The sequence below is a fragment of the Ursus maritimus genome, unplaced genomic scaffold (assembly GCF_017311325.1).
Source record: "Ursus maritimus isolate PB19 unplaced genomic scaffold, ASM1731132v1 scaffold_10, whole genome shotgun sequence".
Classification (NCBI taxonomy): Eukaryota; Metazoa; Chordata; class Mammalia; order Carnivora; family Ursidae; genus Ursus; species Ursus maritimus.
The window spans coordinates 50,595,297-50,607,353 of record NW_024423344.1 but is presented as its reverse complement, the minus strand read 5'-3'; the positions used below and the strand labels follow the sequence as shown (position 1 = coordinate 50,607,353).

At 40.0% G+C, this 12,057-nt stretch overlaps 1 protein-coding gene across 1 annotated transcript in view; it reads right to left on the bottom strand.

Moving 5' to 3' along the window:
- SLAIN1 (SLAIN motif family member 1) overlaps nt 1-12,057 on the bottom strand; it is a 56,483-nt gene that overhangs the window by 37,371 nt on the left and 7,055 nt on the right. Inside the window, exon 2 of the mRNA XM_008686662.2 lies at nt 6,535-6,674. Coding sequence (XP_008684884.2) covers nt 6,535-6,674 — 140 coding nt within the window. The remainder of the gene's footprint in view (nt 1-6,534; nt 6,675-12,057) is intronic.

Here is a 12,057-nt window from a genome sequence, read left to right as displayed (position 1 = left end):
TGAGGATTCCATACGGTTTCCCACAGTGGCTGCACCAGTTTGCTTCCCACCAACAGTGCTCAAGGGTTCCTTTTTCTCCACACTTGTTTCTTGTGTTTTTGATTTTAGCCATTGTGATGGGTGTGAAGTGATATCGCTCTCGTTTTAATTTGCATTTCCCTGATGAGATGTTGAATACCTTTCCGTGTGTGTGTTGGCCATCTGGAGGTCTTTGGCAAAATGTTTACTGGGGTCAGTCCTCTTGTCAATTTTTAATTGGATTATTTGGTTTCTTTGGTGTTGAGTTGCATAAGTTCTTTATATTTTGGATATTCACCCCTTACTGGATATCATTTGCAAGTATCTTCTCTCATTCAGTAGGCCGCCTTTTTATTTTGTTGATGGTTTCCTTCACTGTGTGAAAGCTTTTCATTTTGGTGTCGTCCCAACAGTTTACTTTGGCTTTTGTTTCTCTTGCCTGAGGGAACATATGTAGAAAAATGTTTCTATGGCTCATGTCAAAGAAATTATTGCCTATGTTTTCTTCTAGGAATTTTATGGTTTCAGGTCTCACAGTTAGGTCTTTAATCCATTTTGAGTTTATTTTTACATATGGTGTAAGATGGCCCAGTTTCATTCTTTTGCATGTGACTGTCCAGTTTTCCCAATACCATTTGTTGAAGAGGCTGTCTTTTCCCCATTGTATATTCTTGCCTTTGTCATAGATTAATTGACCATAAATCATGGGTTTATTTCTGGGTTCTCTATTCTGTTCCATTGATCCACGTGTCTGTTTCTGTGCCAGTTCCATCCTGTTTCAATTACTACAGCTTTGTAGTATATCTGGAATCTGGTATTGTGATACCTCCAGCTTCGTTCTTTTTCAAGATCGCTTTGGCTATTCGGGGTCTTCTGTGGTTCCATACAATTTTCAGAATTATCTGTTCTAGTTCTGTGAAAAATACTGTTGGTATTTTGATGGGGATTGCAGTATATCTGCAGGTTGCTTTGGGTCGTATGGATATTTTAACAACATTGGCTCTGCCAATCCATGAGTATGGAATATCTTTCCACCTGTTTGTGTCATTTTTAATTTCTTTTGTCAATGTTCTATAGTTTTCAGAGTGTACTGGTCTTTCACTTCCTTGGTTAAGTATATTCCTAGGCATTTTATCATTTTTGGTGCCAATTATAAATAGGATTATTTTCTTCTCTTTCTGCTACTTCATTATTAGTGTATAGAAATGTGACAGATTTCTGTATATTTAATTTTGAATTCAGGGAAGTCACAGGATACATTTATCAGTTCTAGTAGTTTTTTTGATGGAGTGTTCAGGGTTTTCTATGTGTAGTATCATGCCATCTGCAACTATTGAAAGTTTTACTTCCTCTTTGCCAATTTGGACTGCTGTGGCTAGGACTTTAAAAATAGAATTGCCCTGGGGCGCATGGGTAGCACAGCGGTTAAGCGTCTGCCTTTGGCTCAGGGCGTGATCCCAGCGATCTGGGATCGAGCCCCACATCAGGCTCTTCTGCTATGAGCCTGCTTCTTCCTCTCCCACTCCCCCTGCTTGTGTTCCCTCTCTCGCTGGCTGTCTCTATCTCTGTCGAATAAATAAAATCTTAAAAAAAAAAAAAAAATAGAAGTGCCCTATGATCCAATAATTCCAGTAAATACTGGGTATTTACCCAAAGAATATGAAACCACTAATTTGAAAACATATACACAGTCTTATGTTTAATGCAGCATTATTTACAAGAGTCAACATATGGAAGCAGCCCAAGTGCCCAGCAACAGATGAACAGATAAAGAAGATATGGTATATATACAATGGAATATTACTCAGCCATAAAAAGAAATCTTACTATTTGCAGTGACGTGGATAGAGCTAGAGAGTATAATGCTAAGTGAAGTAACTCAGAGAAGGACAAATAGCATATGCTTTCACTCATGTGGAATTAAAGAAACAAATGAATAAAGAAAAAAAGAGAAAGACCAAGGAACAGACTCTTGAATACTGAGAATTGGTGATTATCAGAAGGGGAGTGGGGGGCGGGGGGCGAGTGTGAAACAGATAAAGGGCATTACAAGTCCACTTATCTTTATGAGCCCTGAGAAATGTATAGAATTGTTGAATCATTATATTGCACACCTGAAACTGTATTACACTTGAACAAACAATGAAATTAAATGTAAAAAACACACACTAGAATGACACCTAAACTCAGTCTGCTAAACCCGCAAGTAAGACCGAACAGGAGAGGAGTCGCTATCAGTCCGAGGAGGTCACTTCATTTAGAAATGAAAAATGGGCAGACATTAGGTAAGGGACTTGGGTTTTGACATCCTCTGCTCCAAGGACCCACAGTGGGGGACAAGCCAACAAGAACCTGGAATGTTCTGGAATTGGATGTGCAGCCTACCACTGAGGGCAGAGAGCTTTACGGTGAAGCAAAAACAGGATGACTGTTTAGAAAATACTGGGACCCTCAAATTCCTCCTATTCCCAAGCAGCTGCTCCCACTTTTATTCTATTGCTTAAACTGAAATAAAAAGCTCCTGGATTTAAGATACCTTACACAAACAGGGTACCTTACAAATGCAGGAGGATTAAGTGAAGGTCTGTGTACATGCAGGTAGACCCCGTGACGGCGCGGACTCGCCGTCGGTCTGGTCGCTGCTGCGTCCCCGCTCCCTACATGGAGCCTGGCACACAGCGCACTTCAGAGACCTGGAGCAGAGGAGCTTCAAAGGGAATCCTTACAGTCTCCAAGAAAACAGAACATCAATACCATGGGTAGAAAACAGGACAGAATACCCAAACCTGAACATCAATCCAGGAGATCCAACGTCTGACTAAAAGGAGTATCCAGAATGAAAGAACAGAGAAAACTGGAGGACAGGAGGGATTTACAAAGAATGCAGGACATTTGGCAAAACTCAAGTTTCCTGGTTAAAATGAAAATGTCACATACTAGGAATGAAAAGATTCTGAGAGTCTATCTAAAAGGTATTTTTTTAATAGATTTTTTTTAAAAGATCAATTTTTTTTTGAGAGAGAGAGATAGCAAGAGAGAGCACGAGTGGGGAGGAGAGGGAGAGGCAGGCTCCCCACAAACTGAGAGCCTGATGCTGGACTCAATCTCAGGACCCCAGGGTCATGACCTGAGACGAAAGCAGATGCTTAACCGACTGAGCCACCCCGGCGCCCCTAAAAGGTATTTTAGAGAAAGCTCACAGGAATCAGAAATTAGAATGTTACAGCACTGCCACGGCAATCCCAAAGCTGAAATAATGAAATAATGTCTTCTATACTCTGTCGGACATGGCTTCCAACCTAGAATCCTACACCCAGCTCAAAGAACAGTCAAGACTGAAGATAAATTTAAGACATTTTCAGACATACAAGGTGTGCAAAGTTTACCTCCCCCACATCCTCTTTCCTCTCCTACTCTCCTGAAACGGCAGCAGGAGAATGAATTCTATCCAGAGAGGGAATATAAGGACAAGAAGTCTTGGCATCCAGGACACAGGCGGGGCTCCACTGAGGAGAGGACAGGAGAATTCCCAGGATGAGGACAGGGGGATGTCCCCCAAGGGCAGCTGTGCAGGGGGTGGGGAGGGGGGACTGCAGAGAAGCAGTTCAGAGCACAGCAGGAGATCAGGAGATCAAAGGGCACTACCAACAGGGACAGTTAAAAAAACAAAGGGAAATAAAACCCTTGGTGGATATGTACATCTCATTGTACTGAAGTTCATTCATTTGGAGAGTTTGGGGGCAAATTAATGACAAATGCCAAGAACAGCAAGTGTCTTTTCACAATTAACTCTAGGAAAAGCAAAAGGTTAGATGAAAAAAGAAACAATGATAAAATATGGCATGGCTGAGATAGGATTATTTCTATTGTAATCAATATTAACGTATTCCAAAATTGGTAAAAAGCTACATGGGAAGATATGCAGAGGAAAAGTGTAAGGGGAAAAGGGTGTTAAAAGAATTAAACCTTCACCATCCAAAGTAAGAAACTGACAACTCACGCCACAGCCTTATAGGCATGGGAATTTAATGAGATAAATAGCAAAACCAAAGCGAATAGCTTTTGTTAAGTAACCACACCTGGGTAATTAAATGGGCTTGAGAGACGGGGTAGGAAATCTGCTATTTTCCTCATAATACCCATAAGATTAATACTTTCTAAACTACAGACTAATCGCCTTACAAGACAGAAGTTAAATTTCAAAAAAAAAAATTTCATCCAAAGAACAACCTATTGTAGACAGTGACTTCTTATCTCAGGAAGTGATTACTGATTTTTGGAACAAAAGCATTTAGTCTCATAGCAAAAGAGGATTTAGATTTCTATACGATTTTTGCAAAACACTAAGGTAAGTTTTGACAAGCTAGTTCTCTGCTTAAACCCCTACATGAAACTGAAATATATTACATTATGAATAAAACTGCAGCACAGCAATGAATGTCTTCATGACCTCGCCACTCTGCTTTAGCCCCTTGTCCCTGAAAGGAAAATTAGATGGTCAGGCACTAAGTCTCAAACCTCAAAAGCAGCCACCAATAAGGATTAATTACATTAACAAAGCCTCTATTTTTTTAGAATCAACCTTGTATGTAAATCTACTTTGTGTGCAAATGAAGCAGGGGTCACAAACTAAGGCCTGGGAGGCCCCAATCCAACCTGCCTGTAGGGTCTGTAATCCCTACAAACTAAGAATGGTTTTTATGGGTTGTTTTTTCTTTCAATGGTTAAAAAACAGAAAAATAAAAAGAATACATTTTGTGACACATGGGAAAAAATCACGAGCATTCAGATCTCAGTGTCTGCAGATAAAGGATTATTGGAACACAGCCTTGTTTATTAACGTTTGCATCTGCGGCTGATTCTTACCGATGGCAGAGAATGTGTGGACTGCAAAGCCTAAAATACTTGCTACCAGGTCCCTTTCAGAAAAAAATTTGTTGACCCCTGAACTAAAGGCCTAGTTCTGAATTTCGTTTGAATTTATTCAAACAAAACTGAGCCAAATTCATATATAAAAGTGTCCACTTAAAGAGTCCTTGAATCAAGGGATGTTTGAATAAAGAACCTGAGAGACTTCACAACCCTTGAAGTCCAGAGGGATTTAATGGTTTGCTTCGGTCAGTCGGGTAAATGGGGACAGAATCAAGGCTGGAGTCTGCCGCCTCACAGGGCTGCTCTCTTAGATAAGCATCCGTCGCCAAAGTTTTAACCCTAATACTACTCCTTTGTTCCTACTCCACCCTTCAACTTATGACCGGATCACTTCTTTTGCTTTAGTTAAAATGTTAGTAACACGTGCCTTTTACTTTGACTTTTCTCAAATACTTAAATTTCTATTGATATTTACTTAGGACTGTGCCAAAAAAGCAGCACAGACCACTGATGAAGGGCAGCCTTTAGGGTCAGGGAGACCCAGCTGCTGGCTCTGCCCCTGGGGGATCTCTCTGGCCCTAATAACCCTCTGGCCGTCTCTCAACTTCCCCTATCTCTTCCCTAAAAGTGTGTGTACCTAGCTCACAGGAGTGTGGTTAGACTGTATAAAATAAAGGATGTCAAGAACCAGATGTACGGACTGTCATAGAATTCAGAGCTCCAGAAATGTTACCTAGCAGACTCTGCCTCCTGCCCAGATTTTGATAACCATCATTATCCCTGAAGAGCGTCATAGGTAGTGTTCTCAAACTTCACTGTAACAATCACACCGGTGAACTTGTCAGTGCAGAGTTCCCCGGCCCTACTCCCAGTGACTCTGAGTATTTAATCTGGAAAAGGCAGGAACCTGCATTTGCAAGCTCAAGTGTGATTGGGATACAGGAAGTCCATGGAATGGAAACAGTCCTCCTAGATAATGAAAAAGATACCGAGAGGTTAAGAGATGAGCAAAAGCCTCAGTAATCACAGCCTTTATCAAATACAAAATGGCAAGGAGCTAAGGGACTGCCAATTCCTTCGGCTATTTTTCCTTCCACAACAGACCTAATTTTTTTTTTTTTTTTTTTTTGCCTTAAACTTATGGTGAGCCCTGTAAGTTAACTAATGTTATACACAATATGAAGATTCTTTCCCAGTTTATAAAGCTTCGGACTTCCAGTTATATAACCAATTAAATATTTATGGACTCAAAAAGGTCAGTCCTCAGGTCCCCGTGAAACTTCAGTTCTCTATCCTGGATTCCAGCCACACCACCTGTTATCGTCCCCAAAGAATTTAAGGCTGAACCATTTTACTTACTGGCATATTTGCAAACAGAAAAAAAACCCACAGAGAAATAATATGTATTCCTACCTTTCAATAAAAACTGAAACAAGCTAAAAATGTGGCTAAAAACAAGCATGAAACTAAATATATTCTACCTCGAGAAAGCCTGATGTGGAATGAATGTGAAGCAAATTGCATGCAACAGCTGCCCCTTTGGGGAAGGTTCTTCCATTCAAGTGTCAATTCCAAAACCAGCAACAAAAACAGAGCTAACAGTGGCAAGAGTTTGAGAACGTAAATGTACAGGTTCGAAATTACCTTGCTCCAGTCTAAAGCACAGGGAACGCCTTGCTGCTTCCATCTCTGGAGTCGGGTTATCTAGGACGTGTCTACACCACTGCAAAGGGCTCAGGGATTTCTCTGATGATGTGAATGTCTTTGAAGAGCCAACGTATAACCTTAAAAAAAGAAATCTACATTATAGGTATTATATGGGTATATAGAGATGACCTCCCTTCCAGGGAAAACAACATGTATTTCACAGTTTCTATGGAAACAAAACTCACATTGGATTACTTCGAATACCAAAATTATTTCTTAACAGGCAAATACCCCCAAACAAAATGTGATGCTTTCTATAGCTTGGTGGGAAGGAGAACTTCAAACAACTATGAGAAACTATGTCTCAGAGACTTTCGTTATTGAACTAGCCTTAAACAGGCACCGTGATCATCTGACTACCTCACTTGTGTTTGTAGAAATGAACACCTTCATTTCTTTCTTTGGTAGCAGAATGTTACATGAACTGGGCTAATCTATGTATACATGACATGGCAAACAAGGCAAATTTTATGTGCTTTAAAAAAAAAAAAGTCTAAAAATTAGTGAAAGTCTATTGATTCTCTCAACCCTTAAATAATCAGATACCACCCCCCAATCTCAAATCTGTACTAAATTTCTCACAAAAGCAAAACAGCTTCCAAAGATATGTTTTAGGAAAAATTTGCTTTCAGCATCTATATACCGTTACGTAGTAATGGGTAGAATTCAAAATAATCACTGTGAGGCACTTTAAGATTTTCTCTCTGACATATGGTACTAAGGTAAACTGCAGAATATTTTCAGTCCCAGGGTTATACAAAAAAAAGCTCATCTTTTTAGTTGACTAAAAAAAAGGGGGGGGGGAATTATAATCACTGCTTCTAGTAATTAACCTTAACTTATTTACAAAGCTGTATTGTGATTACAAATCGCATGAAAGTAATACTCCTTTAAAGTTACCATAATTCTAATGAGTGCATATTCTTGAAATACCATACTTTATTTTTCACTCTCATACCATTAGTCAGGACCCCCACCTGTCAAAATAATTTCTCGGTTATCCAAGATGGTTGGGGAACGGTACTATTTTTCAGTAAATTATTCTTACTGATCAGAGGTTGGCAAACTTTTTCTATAAAGGGTCAGCTAGTAAATATTTAGGCTTTGGGGGACACACAGTCTGTCACAACCACTCAGTCCCACCACGGCAGCCCCAAACCATCACAGATGATATGTAATAAGTAGGCTGTGTTCCTATACACCATTTACAGGCACTGAAACTTGAATTTCCCATAATTTTCAATGTCATGAAATAGTATTCTTTTGGCTTTTTTTCCCCCAGTCATTTAAAAATGTAAAAATCTAGCTGATCAGCCATACAAACCTTGGAGCAGAGCCAACTTGCCCTAAGACATAGTTTGCTGTTACAGGTGCAGATTCCAAAATATCTTTTAATCGATTCAGGAGTAATCCTAATATATCATTCTTCCCTTGGTGGACCACGGTCCTCCCTCTATCAAGAGTATATGGATTAGTTAAAAATCCTGATTCCTGGGCCCACCTCAGTCTACTATGACAAGGTTAATACCTACCTATGTAAATCCATCCTTTCCACCCTCCCTGGCTGAAAGACCCCTGAAGAGCCCCGTGCTGGGTAGCTCACTCTAGTTCCCCAAGTAAAGGCTAGTCTAAGTCAGCTGTTCTCAATCTTTGGTGCATCAAAACCTCTCAGCGGGCTTTGTAAAACACAAATTGCTAACACTCGACTGCGGGCAGGTCTAATCGACCTGCTTCAGAAGGTTTGGAAGGTGGTCAGAGAACGTGAATGTCTAACAAGTTTCCAGGTGCTGCTGATACTGTTGTCTGGAGACGTCTCCTGGGGGTGGATGCTCGGGGCTAAGCTAATGGGAGGAACGCCGGCATTCCTGCTGGCCGCATCACCGGCTTAGGCACAAGCTCTGGATACAACCCGAGCCACCAAAAACTCACGGCAAATACTCTGATGGGCACATGGGCAAGTTTCTTCTCATTTTTAAAGTAATCACAAAAGACCCAATTATATGCTGCCTACAACATACACACTTTAAATATAACCACACAGGTAAAGAGTAAAAGGGTGCAGAAGTAAAATACCTACGATGAAAAGCCCAGGCCCAGAAGGTTTCGCTGCTGAATTCTACCAAATATCATAGAGAAAAGAAATTGAAGGCCAATCTCCCTCATGAGCACAGAAGCAAAAATCTGGATATTTCAGCAAACTGAGTCCAACCATATATAAAAGGAATACTTCATCATTACAAAGTGGGGTTTATCCCAGGAATGAAAGGTTGGCTTAACATTCAATCAGTGTAGCTTACCACAGAAAAGGTGTACGATAATCTCAACAACAACAAGCATATGACATCCACCCCTGATAAAAACTCTCCACAAATCAGGACTAGAAGGAAACACCTCCGATCTGATTAAAGGCATCTACAAAAACAGCATTCTTAACAGTGAAAGACTTAACGNTCTTCCCCTAACATCGGGAACAAAACAAGGACCAGAGGTTCCAGCTGGTGCAATCACAGGCATAAAAACATTTAGACTGGAAGTCAGCAGTCCATCTATCTTTATTCACAGGTGACATGATTATGTACAAAATCTGAGGAACCTACAAAACAGACACTCGAACTACTGAGGGAGTTTAGGAAAAAGGCTGTAGCGTACCGATCAACATACAACAGTTAACTGCATTCCTATCCTAGCCGTAATCAATGTTTTTGAAATTTCACTTCCCATTTACACAAAAACCATAAGGTGTCGGAGGATAAATCTGATAAAGGATGTCAAGCCCTATATGCTAAAAACTACAAAACATTCTGAGAGAAATTAAAGGTACAAATGGAAAGACAGACCATGTTCACAGAAGACTAAATATTAGGATGTCAATTATCCTTAAGTGCGTCCATTTAACAAAATCCCAAAACTTCAGTAAACTTGAAGAAATGTGAAAGCTGATTCTAAAATTCATATGGAAATGCAAAGATCCTAGAATAGTCAAAACGACCTCGAAAAAACGATGAAGTTGGAGAACTACCGCTGATTGGGACACATGACAAAGCTACAGCAGTGAGGATAGTTGAGCAGGACGTAAGACAGGTCAATGAGGAAACAAGATGGTCCAGAATATATGCATATATATTCGGAAAACTGATTCTTGACAAAGTATAAGGACAATCCAATGAAGAAAAGATAGCCTTTTGAGCAAATCGTGCTGAAACAAATGGATATCTATATGCAAGAAATAAATTTTGAGCCATACTTCACACAATATCCAAAGTTAACTCAAAATAGATTTACAAAAAAGTCAAACCTGATCAAACTTTTAAAAGAAACCATAGGCAGTCTTTGTATCCTTGGGTTGGCAAATATTTCTTAGAATTTCTTATATGGAAAAATACGATCTATAAAAGAAAAAATGTATCAATTGGACTTCACTAAAATCAAAATTACAACTTTGCTCACTGAAAGACACTAATAGGAGAATGATAAACCACAGATTGGGTAAAAATATTTGCAAATCACAGATCTGATTTTTAAAAAAACCTGTATGTAGAATATATATATAAAAACTCTGCAAACTCAATAAGCAACCCAATTTTTAAAAATGGACAAAAGATTTGAACAGACATTTCACCAAAGAAAATTTTTGAATGGAAAATGAAACTTTTAGCTGAAACAAACAAACAAAAAATATGCTCACCATTTGTCATTAGGGGAATGCAAAGTAGGACCACTGCGAGGTACTACTACACACCTATTAGAATGGCTAAAATGAAAAAGACTGGCCATGGCAAGTATGATGAACACAACTGACCTCTCCTACCGTGCCGGCGGAAACCGGAAACCGCCTAACCACTGTGGGAAAGATTCGGGCAGCTTCGCAAAAAGTTAACATACACCTACTCTCTGTTCCAGCCTCTCAACATCATTAAGTATTTATCCAAAAGATATGAATGCATGTGTCCACACGAAGACTTATTTGTAATAGCCGAAGCCTGAAAACAGGCCAAATGTTCACTAAAAGATGAATGGATATAAAAAACCATTGTTACATCCATACGGTCTAATAGTTCTCACAATAAAGAGGAATGGACTATTGATTCATGTAACAACACAGAGGAATTTCAAAATAATTCTCTCGATTGTAAGAAGCCGGACCAAATGAAAAACAGTACATACCGTATGATATCACAGCTATGAAAGTATAGCAAGTGCCAACAACCTAGACTGACAGAAAGCAGACCAGTGGTTGGATGCCTTGATGGGAAGTCGGCAGGAGGAGAGAGGGAATACAAAGGGCCACAAAGACACTCGGAGCAGTAAGATATGTTCGTTCACCCTCTGGACTCTAGTGATGGTTTCATGGGTGTGCATATATATATGTCAAAACCTATCAAATTGTACATTTTATTAATATCTGCAGCTTATACTTCACTTATACCTCAGTAAAGCTTTAAAAAAATTTCACAAGACAAATTGTTTTCTGTCCTTCAATGTCCTTGAGACTTGAGTAGCCATTCCAGGTGACTCAGATGGCTTCAGGTGAAACAAGCAAGTGCCACAGCCCCCACATAAATGAGCCACTAAATTAGTCAACTATGGAATTTTTTTTTTTTTCTTTAGAGCTGGGGGGAGAGAGAGAGAGCAGGGAGGGACAGAGGGAGAGAGAGAATCCTAAGCAGGCTCCATGCCCAGTGTGGAGCCCAACACAGGGCTTGATCTCACAATCCTGAGATCATGACCTGAGCCAAAATCAAGAGTCAGATGCTTAACTGAGGCCCCAGGTGCCCCTTTTTTACTATTTAGCTTTTTCTTTTTTTTTTAAGAGAGGGAGAGAATGGAACTTATCTTTAGACTTCTTTAATAAGTTATCCCCACTGTTTTATACACAAATTCATGCCACTGTCTCTGCTTGTTCTCAAATCCCTCTCACTGCCACATGTAGTGAAGCACTGTTCTCATTACCTCCAGCATCATAAGAGGAACTGTTCATATCTTCTATTAGAAAGCTTCCACCAACCAGGCTGCCTCAGGATTTTAGGTACTCCCACCAGCTGGAATTTTTTCTGGTAGTTTCTCATGGGGTTTGGTTTTGTTTTTGCTTATAGGGGAACACTATTAGATTTCCTTTATCTGCTAGGACATATGTAATATAGTTCTTTCATCTGACCACAGACTCGTAGCATATTAAAAGCAGTACTAACTCCCATCACCTCTTCTCCATCACAACCTAAGGCCGGAGGCGGGCCCAGAAGCTCTGACTTCAGGCACACCAAATGTAGCTGAAGGAGGGATGAAGTACTTTACTGACCAGAGAGATGAAATGAACATCTACATGGTGACTGGTTAGAACCTTAGCCCCATTTTCGCTTTACATTCCTAGAACTGACTGCATTCCTTGTATTTCCCAGGAGTACAGAAGCTTGTGTCTGGAGACGGATGAACCCAAGAGAAGACCCGGGAATACTGAAACTG